The 20,837-nt window shown below is 31.6% G+C and overlaps 1 protein-coding gene across 3 annotated transcripts in view; it reads right to left on the bottom strand.

The window, feature by feature from the left end:
• The window catches only part of Epha3 (EPH receptor A3), a 353,550-nt gene that overhangs the window by 36,121 nt on the left and 296,592 nt on the right, over positions 1 to 20,837 (bottom strand). For all 3 annotated transcript variants that reach the window (XM_033755902.1, XM_010602894.2, XM_010602895.2), the window contains exons 12-13: positions 10,951 to 11,012; positions 9,003 to 9,212 (exon numbers count right to left, since the gene is read on the bottom strand). In XM_033755902.1, coding sequence (XP_033611793.1) covers positions 9,003 to 9,212; positions 10,951 to 11,012 — 272 coding nt within the window. The remainder of the gene's footprint in view (positions 1 to 9,002; positions 9,213 to 10,950; positions 11,013 to 20,837) is intronic.

The raw sequence follows: 20,837 nt of genomic DNA, 5'->3' as shown, positions 1-20,837 counted from the left end.
ATTATAATAACTTCAGAGAAACCAAATTTAAGGTTGCACTATTTAATGTCAGCAACTGAGAAAGTTTTAAAAAATTAAATGGTATTTTAAAAATCACACAAATATCCACTGAGAAACTTCTGATGATTTTGAGACTATTAGAGGTAAAGACAGTGTCTATGTTTAGTTAACAACTGCTCAAAATATAGATTAATACCTGACATAAGTTTACTAGTGAAAACAAGTAAATATAACCTGTGACATATAGATAATTGGTGGAAAAGTGTCTAATTATTAGCCATTTTAGACAAGTAATTGTAAGATTGGCCTAGGTGCCAGAAGAATTGGACTCACCTATGTTTTGGGACTACATGGAAAAATCTTCAAGTAACACATATCATCACATATTTGAAAATGTAGGAAATTCCCAAGTGGTTTGGAAATAACAGAATATAACTTATACTAATTTTCTAGGAATCACCAACACAGTAGGTTAACCCATCTCAATAGGAAAGGGGCTAGTCACCATTAGCCTGATGTTAATAGTTTGCATTAATCAATAATCTGACTTCCTAAATTCTCTTTCTCCAAAGAAGGAATCAGATCAATAGCTGTAATTATTAATTCAATAAAAAGTAGCTGAAACAAAATTGATTCATTTCAATATTTGCATTGATTTCACCTTTATATTCACCAATTTTGTGCCCAACACTCCCATTTTCCTTCTTCCTCCTTTCCTGTTTCCTTCGCCATACTACGCCTACACTTTGCTTTTTTAATTTTTATTTTTAATGGTCTGAAGTCCACATTAGACTGTATAACTGTGTATTACTGTGCCTTACTAACTTCTTGATTATCTGGCCCTGGGACATTGCCTGATATTTTGGAAATGCTCATAAATTTGTTGAATGAATAAATCATGCTTTTAGAGAAAGTAGTCCCTGATTGAGATTGTAATATATTGAAACATATTTACATATAGATTATTTACTCCTTTGTTACACTTCAAAATTGTAGCATAAATTTTTTTACTGCATAAACAGGTAATTATACTTTTCACATGTTGAAATATTTACTCTATTCATGTGTCTGAAAACCTCCCATTATGCTGTGGTACCACACTGAAAAATTAAATTACTAACACATTTATACTTTTCAGATTTATGAATAAGCAACCTTACTTTGTGACACTATATGCAGACATATTCATATCTATTATAAGAAAGTAGAGAGTAAATTCATGATTGACATTTTATTTTCACAAAAAGCTTAAAATATTGTTAGTATCTGAAGACTACTAAATAGAAATTTCATTATTAATTTTTTATTTGTCTGTAAATGTTATGACGTATATTACTTATTAAAGTAACAAATTTTTATATATAGCATTTTATATACATAGTTTTAGTTCTTGAGAATCCTTTAGAACAAGAGTTCATGTTATTATCTAAGTTGTTACAATGGAGCTACCCTCAATTAAAAATGAATTTATTCATGTTGCTTTAAACACTTTTTTATTTTGAAAATGAAATTAGATAAGGCAAAGTTGAAAGTTGTACTGTCACCAACTTGGCAGAGTTGCAGATATCAATGTCAATAACTAGTTATGTAAAATAAGATTTTCTTTCAGATCCAGGTAGAATACTCTCAAAAATTTTCAAAAATCCCAAAGGATTTTGCAGGACAGAAATAAAAAGATTTAATAATAAGGAAGATAACCAAGGAAATAAATTGTCTCAAGTTTCTGTAAGCAGTTTGTGCAGTAATTTACCTCTAAAATGAATCTGGGGCCCTGAGAATTGAATTGATGGACCACACAGCATCGAAATTAGATAAAAATCTATATTTTCTCTAACTTGATCCTGTGGGGAACAAAACAATCACCATGATGTTGAAATTTTGGACTTCATCAATTTCAACAAGAATGTAAGGGTATTTATGTAGATGGATGCATGCATGCATATATGTAAAAGCACTAACCAATTTGACATAAGATTTCATCAGAAAAGGAGAGAAAAATTAGTGACAAACAGTTCTTACCAATATTTACATGGTTCTCTTAGAACGAAGTAAATTAGTAGACCAAAGCAAAAACAAAGATGATATATGGCATAAGTATGCTTTGAAATTCACATTATGGGGAAACTAAAGAGAAGGAATTTATTTTTCTATTTGCTCTACAGAACAAAAATTCTTTGATGCTTTATATCTGTGGGGTTAAGTGCTCCGATCCTATCCATTTCAAATGAAATCCAGGGATTTCAAGATGATTTGCAACCTCTTGTGTGCAGCTGCAGCTATGCTTTCAGGGCTATTCTTTAAAACATATTATATCTTATAAAACTATGCCATAATTTAGATTTATATCATTGAAAACTACTGAGATATTTATTTAGTTTTTAAGGGACTATTTCCTGATAATGCTTTTATAATAGTAGTTCTCAATGTATCATCCACACACCTATACTAGTCCTCAAGAGCATTTCAAGGGTTCCATGAGATCGAACTTTTTCATAATGATACTAAAATTTTATAGCCCTTTTTTCTCTCAATATCCCATGAGTGCACAGTGGAATTTTATAGAGGTTACAGCATGAATGATAATATTGTATAATATAAATCTTCAATATTTAAGGTTTCAATTTTGCAATAGAGATTTTTTTTTTTTTGTACCAGGGATCAGACTCGAGTCCTTGCAACCTGCATTCAAATACATATTGATACCTTACCTGAGTCTTTCTTATCTGGCACACTGTTGAGGATGTAAAGGGAGAAACATCATACCTACTGCAGTAGAGAAATCAGTGTGGAAAACTGTCAGGAAGATTGTTTTAAATTTTGAGAGTAAGCCTTTTCTCAACTTCTTAAATACTCTCTCTACTTTAAGATTTTTTAATACGCAAATAGTTGGTATAGTTTCTAAGCTGCTCTTCCGTGTGTTGCTCATAGAGATGTTCCAAAGACAGGAGAGCAGACAACCTATGCTAGTCAATCAAATCAAATGCCTCTCATGATTCCTTAGTGCATTTGCTCTTTACCTAAAGCCAATAATTTTCAGAGAAGCAATTGAGAAAGGTTTAATGCACTGAAGTACTGAGCGCTAATTTCCAAATTAAGGAAATTTCAGATACTAGGTGAACTGTTTTAAGTGTTATTTAATGATTGATTTTAAGCAGATTAATCAGAATATATTTATGCAAAAAGAATATTTCATTTTGTGTTTTCAATGGTGAACTTATTTTTCTGAAATAATCAAACATAGCATACTAAACTAAACAAAAATGGTGGGTGTCTATGCTTGCTAATCCTGCTTTTAGTTAGAAAAACAAGCAAGCAAGCAGAAGACTGATAGATGGTAATGAACTAGTTTTCTTATTTCACTATAAACTTACTGAGATGACAAATTGTATTTCAACTGTTTCCAAAAATACTATATGCTTAAATAATTTTGATTAATATTATCAGTCAAGTTCTAACATTAATGGATAACTCTAAAAAGAAGAATTTCATAAACATTTTATAGTATTCCTTCAATAAGTACACATGTTGAAATATGACAACTTGAAATGGCAATTCAATTAGCTGTTTTGGTATATTTCTTTAAAAAGGAGAACTGCCCTATTACCTTAATTTTTAAGGCAAATATAAAATTATTGTACTAAACAATATTAAGGCAATTTAAGTCAGTGACTTTTAAATTATTCCAGAATTATAAATGCAAATACAACTTCTCAAAAAAAGACGCATGGATATTCTGCAGAATTTTGTGAAAGGAAAATATAAGGGTGAACACTGAAGAACTCTAAACAACTATGCATTGATAATGAATGCACTCAATTGGTTGATATGGGTTTTAAGATGCTTTTGACATTGAAATATCAAAGCAAGGAGAATTTTCTTTTTTTGTTCCAAGAAGATTAAGAAAAATTTTGATACTGATACCTTGATTCTGCTAAGGACAAAAAAAAAGTCATCATTAGGACTCTTTGCTCATGACAAGGTAGTCACAGTGGAAATGAATCTCTGAAAGTCAACTGCATCCAGTGGTGCCTCGGTTCATGAACTTAATTTGTTCTATGATTTTGGCAAAGATGGCCACATTTGTACTTATGCGGGAAAGGTGGCCAAACTCTTGTTTGTCATCCACTGCTGTTTAATTTTGCCAAAATTTTGCTTAATTTTGCCAGACACTTCTGTATGTGAACCAATTTGTTTCCAAACAAAAGCATTCATGAACCTGAAATCAGATTATGTAGATTTTTATGAATCTTTCAAGTTACCAACAGAAAATAGTTTTGTTGAATATTTTGAAATTGACTAGTATTGAAAACAAGGTTGCTCTTGTTTAATATTTGAATGTGGCATAGAAAAGTAGAACCCAACTGAATAACTCCTTATGTATGAAATAAATTCAAATATTTTTTCATTAATACAGAAGTATTTTTAAATTATATGACTATTATAACAAGAAGGAAAATGCAAGCAAGCATGATACTTTTCATGCATTATTTTTGAAGCTCACATAGTGCTGAAAGAAATCTATAGAATACATAATATTAGGGAGGGGAATAAAGACGTTTCTTGAGAAAATAAATATTATTTGGAGCATATGTTTTTTCCTGAGATGATAGTTCAGTCACAAAAATAATGCTTTTCTATAGAAAATTGACTGGCTTATTTTTCACGGATTTCAAAGAAGCATTAAAAAGCATTCTTAAGGTAATTATCTTTGTTTTTCACTTTCATCAACTATACAGTTATAGTCATTGTTAGAAATGTTTCCAACTAGCTGCCGTATAAAAAATTCCCTCTCCAAAATGCAGGATATGTTTTAAAAATATTTACTTTTATCAACTAAGTCAATCCACTATACATTATAACTGAAAATAAGCAATGAAAAAGATGTATAATGTACAAAGCCATAAAAAGAGTCAAAACTCTGAAGTTATTTAATAATCCCCCAGGCCACTATGCCATTGAATTTCCATGGGGTTTTTGTTTGTTTATTTTTGTTTTTGTTTTTTCACTTTTGCTTTACCTGTAGATGAAACAGTCTGGAAATCAGGCTCATTCCAAAAGTGTTCTACAGATGAGACGGTATTGGTGGTTGTTAATTGGTCCAGAAAAGAGAATTTGGGGCTGGGGATTTAGTTCAGTGGTCCCACCATCTTCCTTGCAAGCGCATGTACCCGAGTTCGATCCCCAGTACCAAAAAAAAGAGGGGTAAATTTGCTTTTTTTTTTTTAAAGCAAGAATAAATTTTTGATATAGGGCAAGAAAATAACAGCAGTCTACCACCTTTAGAAACTATCTGTCAAGCCGGGTGTGGTGGCACACGCTTGTAATCCCAGCACTGGGGAGGCTGAGGAAGGAGAATCACTGTGAGTTCCAGAGCAGCCTGAGCTACATAGTGAGTTCCAGGTCAATCTCAACTACACAGTGAGACCCTGTCTCAAAAGCAAAGCAAAACAAAAAACCAAAACAAACAAACAAACAAACAAACAAAACAAAACAAAAAAACCAAACCTGTCTGTTTTCTTTGCTTGCACAAGCATAAAAAAGCCTTTGATACACAGTAGTGCCTTTGCATCGTTTCACTTTTTACAGTTTCAGATAGCTGAGGTCATTCACAATTCAAAATATCAAATGGAAAAATCCATAAATAAATGACTCATAAAGTTTACATTTCATGCCACTCTCTGCAACATGATTAAATCTCATACTTACCGCTTCTTCTAAACTGGAATAGTAGCTGGGGATTTAGCTCAGCAGTTCAGTGGCCTGCCTTGCAAGCACAAGGACCTGAGTTCAATCCCTGGACTAGAAGTACTCATACTGTATGCCTTACTTGCAATTTTGTTACAATGTATCCTTCTGGGTTATCAGATCAACTATCATAGCATTATAGGTTTATGTTCTCATAACTCTTATTTTATTTAGTGATGATCCCTAAGCACAAGAGTAGTAATGCTGAGAATGTAGATTTGCCAAGAAGAAGCTATAAAATGATTACTTTAAACAAAAAGGTGAAAGTTCTCAACTTCATAGGGAAGAATAAAATAGAAGGTGAGTTCAGAATCATCTATGGTTTCTATTATCCACTGAAGTTATATATTGCAGATAAGGATGAACTACTCTGTACTATCTCTATGTTAAAAACAATTGTACAATTCAAATCCAAAAAATTCTTTACATATTTGCATAAATTTTGGTCCAAGAAATTTCAATTATAGATATGTATCCCAAAGAATTAATCATAAACAGATGAACAACATAAAAGGATATGTACCAGAGTATTTTTAATAGTATCAAAGATTTGGAATTCTGTCCTATTAGTGATATATTGTTTAAAATAAATCATGCATAAGAAAAAAAGAGACTGTTATAGATTCTTGAACAATGTAACAGAATAATTATAATGAACTTTCTGTATTTTATCTTTATAAATTTGAAACAGTGAATTTCAAAAATTTGAATTTATATAAGATAAAAATATTGTACTTATTTATGAATGTGAAATATATTATATGTCACCATAGATAGCATGAAAAATTAGGTATATGCAAAAGAAATGATTATTTATATATGAATTACTTGTATAAGAACTATTACTTGCATAAGAATTACTTTTATACAGAAAAGTCTTCTGAAGAGATAACATTAAATTGTTAATTCCTGCTATCCTTAGGTTGTGTCATTAGAATGACAGCTATTTTTTGTTATTTCAGATTTCTAGATTTTCTGCCATGAAAATTCTCTGAAATGGGATTTCAAAGAAATATATCAAGAAATATACAAATAAATATCTCAAAGCATTCTGAATTAAATGAATAAAAATTAAAACAAGCACACACCCTTTGGCACAGATAATTCACTTTTAAGGATAAGTCATAAGAAAATCACCAGAAAGAATATATCACTTATATATTTGTATAAAATACTAAAATACCATATATTTACTTGCTGCTTTTACTTCTTTGTCTGAGAAATGTCTGTTCATTTAGGATGCCCATTTTTGAATCGGATCTTTATATTTGGGGGGGCTGATTGTTTTGAGTTCTTTATATATTCTTGATAATAATAGTCCTTTGTCTGAGAAATAAATCCCTGGCCCTAAGCATATCTGTTTTATTATGCCCTTTTTGTGGAGTTGCTTTTGTAGTTGTTTATATTTTGGAAGTTTATTTTCATTTTAAATTAGCTTAGCTCAAAGCTGTTTATATATTTTCTTTAAATTAATCCCGGACATAGTCTTGAATTTACATTTTACAATGCACAAAAGTTCAGCGATAACGTATATCCACACATCTCTCCTTCCATCTTATGGTAAGTACTTTTGCGGCTCTTTTTTCTCATAATCAACTATTACTCAAAACTTCCGTTTCTTCCAAATTCAGTCACGTGGCAGATCGACTATGTTTTCTGCCCTCTCTTCTCATTCCACATGCTGCTCACTCATAAAATCTCACTCTCAATTTCTGTGTCCATCCTACCTTACAGAACATTTTAGGAAATGAAAACAATCAATATCCCCCGAATCGAATCTACTTAGTAATGATAGTAGCATTCATTATTTTAAAAAGTACCTCCCTCGTGCTTTACTAGCATTTCTTCACCTGTGCTTTCTCGGTGTCTGTCCGCATGGCGACTTTTTCATTGTTCTTTCGTTTTCTCTTCTGTTTTTCACCTTTAAAATATCAAAAGAGACGCACATACTAAAATAAGATTACTGACATTTAGAAATGGGAAGAAAGGAGCTAAAGGTGTAGGGAAGGTGAGATGGGTAGGGGAAGGGTAATAACGGAAAGAAAAAAATGTGAGATAATGAAAAGACGGAAATAAAGTGTTTGTAGATGGGGAGGGGAGGAGGAGGTGAAGGGAGGGCAGGGGTAAGGGGAAAAAATGAGAATCAAGACTTGTCATGTAGAGGTACAAGATAGAAATGGGAAGAAAGGAGCTAAAGGTGTAGGGAAGGTGAGATGGGTAGGGGAAGGGTAATAACGGAAAGAAAAAAATGTGAGATAATGAAAAGACGGAAATAAAGTGTTTGTAGATGGGGAGGGGAGGAGGAGGTGAAGGGAGGGCAGGGGTAAGGGGAAAAAATGAGAATCAAGACTTGTCATGTAGAGGTACAAGATCCCAACAATGAATGTAACTGTACTGTATCCCTAAAATGTACCAATAAACTCAATTAAAGCTGAAAAAATATACTAAAATACCAGATAGAGCAATATTTTCTCCGTAGAATTTGGCTTAAAGTGATAAAAGTAAAAACAATACACTAAGTTGCTAAAATGAAAAAAAATTAATAGTGAAATATCTAAGAGGTCTTAATGAAAAAATAGTACAAAATGAAGCTACAGTTAATCTATTTTAATAATTATTCACTCACATTTATATATGAGATCAAGAAAAATCAGAAATAAATGATTTACAAGACAAGTACAGTATTTAATAATTAAAGCTGTTGCACTCTTTGCTATGGTTTATGTCATAATGCCACCAAAGAGCCTGATGTGCTCATAGGCGGGGCTTTGAAAGATGATGAGACTTGAGAGCATTATACCCTCGTTGCTGTTAGAAGGCCGGGTCTACTAACAAGAGGCGAGTCACTGTGTGCAGTCCAGAAGGTCCCTCTCCTTTCCAGGTTTTTTCCTTCACCCTCTGCTTCCTGGGTGCCATGATGTAAGCAGCTTTCTTCCACCTCGGTCCTTGTACCATATAGTTCTGTCTTAGAGCCAGCTGCCTTTGTACTGAGATCCCTAAAAACTATGAGCCAAAATACACCTTTATTTTAAACTGCAGATGTCAGGTATTTCATGCCAGCAGGGAGAAAAGTTACCTTTTAAACAGTGATCTATATTTCCCATCTTGAGGAATAATATTTTAATTTTAAGAGAATTTTCTTCGGTGAAAGCAAAATTGTAAAACATTTGCACTCATGATTTCTTCCTACTCAAGGTCCACGTGGCCTAAGATGGAATATAAAGATTAACAAAGTAGGAAAAATCCATGTCACTCACTCTTGTTGTGTAAGCGGCTTCTGGATCATCCTCTAGAACTCGTGAAAGCCCAAAATCAGAAACCTTACACACCAAATTACTGTTGATCAAGATGTTGCGGGCAGCAAGGTCTCGGTGAACATAACCCATGTCTGACAGATACTTCATGCCAGAAGCGATCCCTCGAAGCATCCCCACAAGCTGGATGACGGTAAACTGGGCATCATGTTTCTGCAAATCATTTCCAATGTATAATTAAAATATGTTTCCAATAGCCTGAAATATATCTTTAAAATCTCAAGAAGGCTGTTCTACTAAGGCTGACTATGCACAGTTTATCTCAAAGCACTCAAGAGTAACAACGTATGTGGATCAATGGATATAAAAATGACGCTGCATAATGTATATATTACCAAATAAAATACCATGTAATCATCAGGGGATTCAAACGTCATATTTTCCTGATATTTCTATGATATACAACCTCCTGCTCAGAAACATTAAGGTAAAAAGCAAAATAACATGAAATAAAATGGGTCTTGTAACATTTCAGCTTGATACTACATTTGTTTGATGGAATATTTATTCTTCCTTCTTCCTTCCTTCAAATAAGGTAGATACTAAATTCCTGACTATTATCATAAATAATTAGTTCATAATTAGTAAAACATGATCATTGAATTTATGTGTTTCTACTAAACCCTGAATTGTAGGCTGTAAAGTAGAAAGAAAAGGAGAGAAAATCAGAATCCTGGATTTAGAAGAATTTTGAATCCACTTGTATTAAAATAGAAATGTAAAAGTAATATATTGATATAAAATTTCACATCTAAATATATCTATAAAAGCATTGTTAAATGAATAGTTATGATAATAGTTAAAATTACCTGATTTGGAAAATGTTTTGAAATGTTTGTGAAAATATTTACAATAAAAAATTATATTCAGTACATGAATAGTAAAATAAAGTATATCATTTTTCATCCTTAGAAAAAGAATTTTCCTCCATGAGTATAAATTCTACTATGTTTTATCTATCATGTACTTAATTATCAATCATTCATCTTTCTCAATATATAGAGTATTAAATATAAGCTTAAATATCACAAGGTTTCTCATATCAGAAACAAAAATATAAATAAGTGGCAAAATAAAAGGATGGTTATAGAAAATAAGAGATAGATCTTTTGCAAAGGGGTAGTGGACCAAAAGGCAGAGGGAGGCAGAAAGGAAGAGGAGTAAAAATAAGTAATACTTGTTATGTACATGTAATAACTCCCCACTAAGAATATAATCATTGTGTACTGAAAACATATACCAATAGAAATAAAAATGCATAAAAAAGAAAGAAGAAAGACACCCTAAGAACAGGGCATGTGTCTTTTCTTATCCTCTGCAGTGACTCAAGATTTATCGCGTCTTGGAGGCTATAAATTTTTGGTATTTCTTTGAAAATAGTATTTGCTGACATTTTCAAAAAATCTATTAAATATACAAAGAGTAAATATTCTAAATTTAAAGAGTTTTAAGTATGTATCACCAGAATTATATACCTCAATTGAGAATATATATATACTTCTGTAGTGCAAAAAGCATGTACAGTTTCTTAGTAGACGGCACTACATCACTACATGAGACATAGCACAGAATGAGGTTACACTGCTTAAAGTGAAGAGAATATTTCTTTTTTACATAAAAGTTATTTCTTTCTTGCTTTAGAGTTTTTTTTTAACTGATGTGACTCTGGGCAATAGAAAGGCCTGAAATTTTCCCATTTAAAAAATTAAACAATTAAAATTAAGATCATTCAAAAAATATAGTTTAATAGTTTGTCCTATTTAGTCCCAGAAAATTTCAGTTACACTTGAAATTTAGCTTTTTGCTTTGTGTAATATTGGAAAGCTTCCTTCATGTTTTAAGCAACTCATTCATAAATATGTATATATATATGTGTACATATTTCACTTACACGTAAGAAGCTGTCCAAGGAACCATTCTCCATGTACTCTGTGACAATCATAACTGGCTTACCTAGGTATATGGTAAATAACACATCATATAAGTATAGTTCAACAGATGCCATGCAATGAAAGTACATAATAAATACATATTGATACATTTGACACAAAGATGTAAGAACTTTCCTTGTCCTCCCAACTTTACCAAGTTGCAATTACAAAAATAAATGAAGGATCAAAACCTAGAGTTGAATAGAATATGAAACTAAAAGAATTGATTTAAGATGGTTTTCCAGAACAAAGGTTCATTTGAGGTGGCCTGTTTAACATGGTTTTTTATGAACAAACAAACATACTACTTTTCTACCTTTGTTTGTACCTTAACTAACTTTCAGAATCAGGTACTCTGCCTTCAAGTCCAAGAGTACAGCCTTTATGTATTCTTACTGTAGATATTTATAAGGCTATTGCATATTCTCTTTCATTCAGTTACAGAAAAACAAGTAAATCAAAAAGGTATGGGGGAAGTGGGAAGGGTAGGGGAAAGGAATTAAAAGAAAAAATATGAGAAAATGAAAAAAAGGAAATAAAGTATTTGTAAATAGGGAAGGGAGGAGGGGGTGAAGGGAGGGCAGGGTAAAGGAAAAAAATGAGAACCAAGACCTGTCATGTAAAGGTACAAGATCCCAATGATGAATGTAACTGTACTGTATCCCTTAAGTATACTAATAAACTCAATGAGAAAAAAAAATCCCTTTCTTTATAGACTGTAGAAGACAGTTGCATAAAACAAGATAATAATAATAATCTTTTTACATAGTTTCTAAAGCCCATACTATGTTCAAAAGGAAAATGAAACTAAAATTAAAATTTCTGTGGGAAATAAACTGCAGAAACCATTTAGAGATATGCCCTTCAATATCATTAACCCTTTTAACTCAGCAACTTAATGTGCTTATATAGTAATTATTATGTGCAAAATGTAGCATCAATTATTATATATGTTGACTTATTGTTTCCATTTTATACATGAGAAAAATTGAGACATTGAGGTTGATTTACCTTCTACACTGTCATAAAGCTAACAAGTTATTATGCCAAAAGTTGCAACCTACATTCTCTATGCTGTCATGGAGTAAAACATTTAAAATCCAAAAAAGCATCAGACAAAAAGATGCTAAGAATACAGGATATGTATAACTGTATCTATATCCATATCTATATCTATAGCTAAAAATAAAGTGAATGTTTAACTAATCATTGCAAACAGTTGTTTCATGTGGAGTGTATAGACTACTTTGAATTAAAATAACTCTGAAAACTAACACTTTAACCAACTCTTTCAGTATAATGTTATGTGAACAAAGCTGAACCGTAACAGCATATACATTAGCATCATTTCTAACGAAGGAGTAGTGAAAAACTCTTCAAAATTAGAGAATGTTTGTTATATGCAGGAAATATTATAAAATTTTCACTCTCTAAAATTTTATAGCATTACATTAGGTACTTGACTGACATATGTTATGTGATTTCATCCTCACCATATCTTTATGCGTCAGTGGTATTTATTAGTCTCACTTTGGTGTGTTTCACTTGAAAGCATTGTAATTTTATGCAACTTTTTGGGTCATACAATTAGCTCATAATTGAGCACATCCCAGATATGGCTCTCTCCTATTTTAAAGCCTAGATGTATTGCCACATTATAGAACTTTATTATATCATTTCTATATCATTTATGTATACATTCTTCCAATTAAGAGAAAATTATTTTTCTTCCAAGTGCAGAAGACTGAGTTTTAGTGGAAAATTTCTGAAAGACTTTGAAATGACATATTTTAAAATCATTCATATATGTCTAACTATATAACAGATTTATATATTTTCCTCATATGCACCTTCTATATTATGAGGGTTAGTTTGCCATTTTGATGCTAGAAAATAGCTTATTTTTCTTTTATATATGAAAACTCTTAATTTATACTTCTTGCCAATCATGAATTAAGATCATGAAGTTTACACTTAATAAATTTAGTAACTTAAATGCATCATAAAGTGTATATCTTTTTATTGATAAGAAAAAACTTTAAATTTTATAAAATTTTCCTGATAATTTTGAAATGTTATATTAACTGATACTTTGATCTATTTCCATTAAGACATTGCTTTATATTTGTTAGGTGCCACATCACATATACCTAGCTGGTTAAATATCTGAAAAGTCATGTTTAGCCAAAACTTTAGTATCAAACACTTGCTTTTTTCAAACTCCAACTAAATGTAATTTGGGCAGTATTCTCAAATAAACAGAAAAATCTCTCTTGCCTTGGAACCTCTGATGATTCCTAAGCTACTATTACCAGATACCTGGTTTGAAATTGAATTAGTTAATTAATTAATTAATTAGTGAGTGAAATCGGGTATATGTATGTACTGTATAGACCATCACCAGTGTCTATTTCCTTCTTTAATACAATTCTGGTAAGAATAACATGTTGCCCAATTTCAACGTATACTTCAAATGGAGTCAGAGATAATTTGCCTCATACTGCAAGTTACTACGTTTGTGTACTATTCAGACATTTGCTTATCACTATTCCTCTCTGGCTCTGAGCCATATGACCAATTCATTTCTTATTAGCATGTCTAGTAGAATGTTTGGCAATGGAAATAAAAGTAGCTAAAATATCAAACCAGTCAATTAAAGAAAAGCCTCATGACCATTCATAAATCAGATCAGGCTGCCTTTAACTCTATAATTTAAATATTTATAAACAGATCAGGTAAGGTGGGCAAGTCTGAAAATGTGCTTTGCATTAAGTTCAAAGATGCTGCAGACCAAATATACAAAGAGTAAACAGAATCACAAGTAATCTACAATGGAAAGCAACATTCTATTTTAGAGTCTCCATTATGATCTTAATTTAGATAAATATGGTTACAGAAAAAGAGTTTCTGGAATAGTGGTGAAGAGCTAGTTCTAACACGCATTAAATAAAGTGGGAAATAATTTATAAGATACCAGGTTATTTGCCTATTATACAATGCATTGGTAGCCTAGTGTGCATAATATTTTATCCTATTTTGATTTACAAGTAGCATCATGAACATTTTGAAGACAGCGTATTTTTATTCACTGCTTTGCGAAAGCAACTGCAAAATGTGTCTGGGTAGACAGGCTGAACTCAGTGGAACTACTGTTGTATGATTGGCTGGAGTAAAATGCCACCAAAAATAAGTACAACAAAATTTGTAGTGGAATTGTGCTTTTATTCTTAAATTGATTCCCGAATAAAGAGCTTTCATAGAATAAAGAGATCTAAACCAATCTGTTAAAATCAGTTCAATTTCCCCAAATATCCCCAGTGACTGAGAGACACTCATAATCATTAAGTCACTGCTTGATACCGAAATGTGATTGAAAACGTCTGAATTCTAGATTCAGCACTGAGTATTTCACTGTAATCTTCTTAATGACACTTCCTCTAAACAGAAGAGCAAAGTAATGTGATATAAAAATATATACATAGTTAGAAAGTGAAACATTTTCTTTGAAAATTTTCAAATGTTATTTTTGGTTTAAAATATTTATATTCAAACAAAATATGTATATTTCATTAAAGTATTATATAGCATTGAAATTTTATCCATTTCTACAGGAAATGCTATTTTCTTCTACTAATGGCAGTAATTTTATCTAAAGCTGTATGTTTTATTTTTGAAAGAATAAGACATGAGTGTTGCCTATGAAATCAAAATCTTTGAACTTAGTATCTCCAACTCTAGTATAATGTAATCAGAATCAAGGTGGAAGCAAAAACAAACCAACAAACAAACAGGAAAAAGAGGCTTGAAGAAGACTTAAATCATCTTTGATGAGAAAAAAAAATGTTTCATATATATAGATATATAGATATATAGATATGATTGGCAATCTAAAAAATTGAAATTTTGCAATAAATGGAGTTATGGGATTTTCTGTGAGTTTCTCATTAAATCATTATAAAAATACAGGTCAGTGTTTTCCAAATTCTATTTTAATTAAGACATTATTCTGCTGCAACAAATATTATTCAATTTATATCTACTATTCTTTGGGTTAGGAAAGCAAAGGCCAATCCCATGTGCCTGTAGTTCTAAGTCCACTGCTTACCAGTGAGCCAGTCACAAGTGATTAGATTATGGCCCTCTTTTTCAGTCTGGCTAAGAACAATTCTCTTCAAAATCAGACTTAGAGGGCCAGGGATTTAGCTGTGTGGTTCTGCCGCCTGCCTCTCAAGTGCAAGGATCTGACTTTGATTCCATTTACAAAAAAAAAAGTTAAAATCAGTCTGAGAAAACACTATCTTCAGATCTTCCTTTCCCAATTATACTCTCAATCTTAACACATAGAATGCTTAATATTCAGGTTATATTTAAATATTTCAATTTGTCTAAAATTGAAATTGAAATGAGTTAATATCATAATAACTGAATTCTACTTTCCCTTATTCCAGTCAAAGCTAAATCATACAGTAAGTGCAAGTAATGCTTTTAGTAATATGAACATGCTGATCAATTTTACATGGATAGTCTTGTGTTTAGCCATTTCAAGCTTTCTACCCTTTATTTTTGTGTCTAATTGTAAAGTTTGAGATATTTAATATAATATTTGAAGTGATGATAACAGGATTCTAGTTCCAGCTTTAAAAGAAATGCTATTAATATTTTACTATCACCCGGGGATTTGACTCAGTGGTTCCAACACCTGCCTTGCAAGGAGCCAAATTTGATCCCCAGTACAAAAAAAAAATATATATATATAGTATTGAGTATTAGTATTGAATATATTTTTTATGTTTGTTTGTTCTTTTGGTCATGTTGGCATGCCTTAATCTGGCACACATATTTTTTTCCTATATTAAGTTAATAATTTAAGCCCCGAAAGGTTATTTTCTGCACCAATTGAGATGTTTTCTTTTTATCCATCAATGTTGTAAATAGTTGGATTATTTAAATATTAAACCAATGGGGAATTCTTGGAATAAACTCAGATTGATCATGGTGCCCTTTGTATGGATCCCAATAACCTGTTATTTTACTTATAATAATACTTGATATCAAAATATCACTAGTCTCATGACTTGGGAGTATGTCTTCAAAAGTTTGTATAGGATTAGTAATAAAATGAGAGTTGTTAAACAAATGTATTATTAAATGTCTTATTCTTTTCTAAGAGTTATTATATGTAAAATGCTGTCTTTGGGCACATGCAAATCATGCTCTAACAAATTTTGTTATGTTGAATTTATCCTTCAAAATTGTTACAGAATTATCTAACTTATAGAAATGAAAATACACAACACACCACATCATCTTATAATTCAAATGTGGCTAATTCACCTAAAATCATAGTGTGCAGTGGAAAATAAATAAAAGCTCTTTAATATGTGAAAACAGCATTCTTCCCCTCATTTTATTCTCTAATATTTTGAATAGAAATTTTTCTAATTGAACTGATGTGGACATATCGATACACAGGCTCGGAACTCATTTGTTGATCACTTGAGTGATTGATTGATTGATTGATTACAGTACTGAAATGTAAACCCAGGGCCTTTGTTCTGACCTATATTACCAAAGTCCTTTTTTTATGAATACAATTGCACTTTTTACCTTGAGAAAGGGTCTCGCTAAATTGCTAAATTTCCCAGGCTGGACTTGAAATTGCAATCTTCCTGCCTCATGCTCTTAGAATGCTGGGATTATATGTCATATTCTTTTGCCAGTTTTTCAGTTATAAACATATAACAATAAGCTGTATTCTCATAATTTCTAAACTGTGCTTTTCTAGCAAATTATTTCTGTAAATTATTAGTAAAATAAGCACAACATAAGTATTTTCTATTAAGAATATTATGTGAAGCATAATGCTTTTGAAAAAAGTGCACAAGAAATCTTTTTGAGACATAAAGAGGAAATAAGGATTATTGCTTCTAAAGTCTGGTGTCTTATTCCCATGTTTCCTTCTAGGTTCAGGGAATAAGAAGGTGCAAATCAATGTCTAACCCTTTGGTGAAATATGAACACTCACATGAAGACAGATACATTATGAAAAAATCCTCTTAATTTTTATTATATGGCCTTCCTAAATAATGCAAGGTTATAGTTGACTTAGATGATAATATTTTTTAATTTCCAAGAAAGGATACATAATTCTTATCTAGTATACAATGGACTTAGGAACTCAATTCGTTCCTGAGAGCTGGCTGTAACTCAGGTTGATCAATTGAAGGCTCAGGCTCCTCTGCACAGCCTTTAAAGTCTCTTCTATATACAGGCAGATCTCAGTGTCAGAGAGACATTGGCTCAGGATTTCTTAATTAACCCCACACAGGAAAGGATGTTGCAATATTACTTCCAGAATATTTAAGGGTTAAATCTGTATCTGAGACTACGGGGAAGCATAAGCAGCAGGCATTTGGGTCATAACTCAAGACTTTGTAAGTTAAAACTAAAATTCTAATCGTAACACAAGTTGTTCCTATGTCAGGCCAGTCTTAACTCGAGGGTCTGCTGTAATTCCTTCTATTTCACTAGGTAAAAAATTGGCAGTGAAAATTTTCATTGGAGTCTGAACATCACTTAACTAATGGTGTGATGGCAGAAATATAAAACATTTGCTGAAAATAAATTCCATCCTTCTGAAGTTTAACTAAAATTGATAACACATGTTAGTACCTAGTTCTGAGCTGACTATGCTGCTGCTTTCTGTTGCTTTGAAGATCACAGACTCTATCACCTTCTCTTATTTAAGACCATCAGGCTAAAGAACATACCATTAAAATTGTTTATGGCTCGATTCAGATAAGTGAAAGTAATGATTTAATAAAAGGCTTTCTCTAAGAGATTTGAAAATGAGACACTGTAATAGACCTAGTATTTCCAAGTACGGAGTGAGCAACAATAATAAAAAGAATTTTCTTCGAGCAAGAAAAGTAAAACCTCACAAGTAATTATTTTCAGGAATTTTCTTTTATACATCCAGATTTTAAACTGGTAATATGCCCAAATCAACCAGAACCAGTAAAATGTTTTATATCATTTTTTGTAACTTACTGCATTCTTCAATAATTTCATCTCATGTTAAATGAATCTGAAAATAGGAAAGTAGTCCCATTGATTCTGTTTCATGTGTAGAAGTACTATGATTGATTTGATTTGCAAGAGCTCTCACAACCAGTAATGTTGAGTTAGAATGTGATCTTAGACTCAGTGATTCTTAATCTAGACACACAAATGCTTATTTGTCTTTTTATTAAACTAGAAGCTGTATATCATTCTAGATGTTTATGTGTGGGTCTTTCAAAATCATCAGTTTCAGTTAAAAAAATAAGAATAGAATGAGTAACTTATCTTAGAAACAAAATTGTCATATTTATTTTAAATGCAACATATTAGCTTTATTTTAAGAATTTTCTATTTCCTGTTATTTTTACAGGGTACCAGACTTAGTTTTTAAATATGACATTCAGGAGTTCAAAATCTAATTCAGTGTCTACTACTGTATTATGTTTACAGTATATGAGATGACTGGGATTTATATACTTAGATTTGGCAGCTTCTTATGTATGATATATAAATTTATGTCACATATAAATATTATATATATACTTGACCAGGGAGATATATCAAATTTAAAACTCTTACTCTAAGGCAGTAGCCATCTATTATAATGTTATAGAAACAGAATCGAATATGACACGATGTATAATATCTCCAACTTTTACAGATTATTGTTATTTTAATGAATTTCTTCTACAGTTTTTATGTTGCATTTTGTTTTATAATATTGGACTCAATGTCTCATAATATTGGGGACAAAAAATTAGACACAGAATAAAATAATAGATCCTATAAATAAGCTTAAATTGAAAATTAATATTTCATTTGCTAATAACCTTTACCTTCTTTGTGTGTGTGTGTGGTTCTAGGTGTTGGGAAAGTTAGGGGGTAACTGTGTCCAAGCTAAATGTATTCATTTGCTTCTTCTCTCCCTGCACAATGCAGTTGTTCTATATCTGAATTTTGAAAAATGCATTCAACTTAATTTACTTAAACACTCAAAAAAGACACTGGATAGAAGACACTACTTCCCCTTTCTTACTTCCCCTTTCTCTCCCTCTCTTGCCCTCCTTCCCTTGCTTCCAACTTTCACTTATTAAATATCAATCAGCTTTAATTTCTCAACAACAGTAAATTACTTACTACGATCCAGGTTCTATTGTAGTTGCTATTCTTGCCCTTTTTTGAGAGTTCATATTTTGTTTCAGCTGTTAAAGGTAACTCTCTCCAGAAATTTGTTGATACTTGAAGGATGTCTAGCTTTGGTCAAGTTGTTAGGATAGATTTCTTAAAATCAAGAAATAAAAATATGGCCTCAAGGTGCACTCATTTAGCCATAAATGTCTCTAGTTTCTCCTTCTTTTTGGCTTGATCTATATACATATATATATATATATATATATACATCTATAGATATATATCAAGTTTCGCAATACAAACTATGTCTCTATAAACACGGTGAGCATATATCACATAGGACACACATATGTAAATACTGAATAGTTTCTCTGGTATGAGAAACAGAGTGTAAACAAAGATCAAAATGTATAATACATAATGTCAAATAGGAAGAAAAGCACTAAAGGGGAAGGGGAATTGGAATTGGTAGGGGAAATGAAAGAAGGAAAAGGCAAAATATGAGAAGAGGAAAAATTGGAAACAAAGTCTTTGTAAATAGGGAGGGATGGAAGGGTTGAAAGGGCAGGCGTGTGGGGAAAAATAGGAACCAAGATACATCATGTAAAGGTACAAGATCCCAATGATAACTGTCATTGTACTGTATACCTAAAATGTACCAATAAACTTAATTAAAAATAAATGAGCCACGTAGTGTTTTTTTTTTCTGAGAAGCCCCTCCCCACCTAATTCCTTAGGGTGGGGCTGGTTACAGGACTCCAGAAAAGGGGGCAATAGATACTCTTTAAAGGAAATGTGTCAAAAAATTGAGAATTACAGAGATGGACAAATAAAAGAAAAACACGGAAACATGGAAACAGACTTTGTGGAGAAGGAAAAGGAATCTGGGGATTGGGGCAGATGGAAAGGAGAGAAGGGAAAGTAATAAAGAAAAGATGCAATAGGTATATGTGCTAATTCCTCATATGAATAGATTTGTTATGTATTGCAAATATACACTAGTAAAAAGTAACAAACAACAAAAACTTGAGTATGAATGAGGTTTTTTTTCTTCAGTATGACCTTCAAATCCTAACGACAACTGCTTGGATAGGATGTCCTGATGGGTACCAATGACTACATGACATAAAGAGCTCCCTGGAACACCATTCACATAAAATAATTTTGCTACTCCCTGGAGGAACAATGGGTTCATACAGTTTCCAATATTTACCACTACTATTAACATTTTTATTTACTTAAAAACTGAAAAAAATATACTTTAAATTGAAAATACTCCACTTTTACTACTACTACTAGTACTACTACTACTACTACTACTCTCTGCAATCTGATTTTTAGGTCTGATTTTAGAGGCAAGAAACAAGATCTTTTTTTTTACATGACTTCATAGTAGGAAAATGGATGCACCTTGCATCATGTTAAGTTCAATAAATAAGACACAGAAGCTTAATATCAATGGTTTCTCTTACATATGAAATCAAAATCATAAAGAAAGCAAAATAAAATAAGGATAATAGGAAGCAAGGACACAGATAGTTCTCAAATGGGAAGGGGAACAGGAGATGAGGAAGGAGGAGAGGGGCAGGGGATGAAAAAGGGAATTAAGGTGTGTTATGTACAGGTACCAACTCCACATGAGGAATGTGAACGC

This window comes from Fukomys damarensis, unplaced genomic scaffold (assembly GCF_012274545.1).
Source record: "Fukomys damarensis isolate Sample0158 unplaced genomic scaffold, DMR_v1.0_HiC HiC_scaffold_24, whole genome shotgun sequence".
NCBI lineage: Eukaryota > Metazoa > Chordata > Mammalia > Rodentia > Bathyergidae > Fukomys > Fukomys damarensis.
This window is presented reverse-complemented; position numbering and strand designations above follow the sequence as displayed.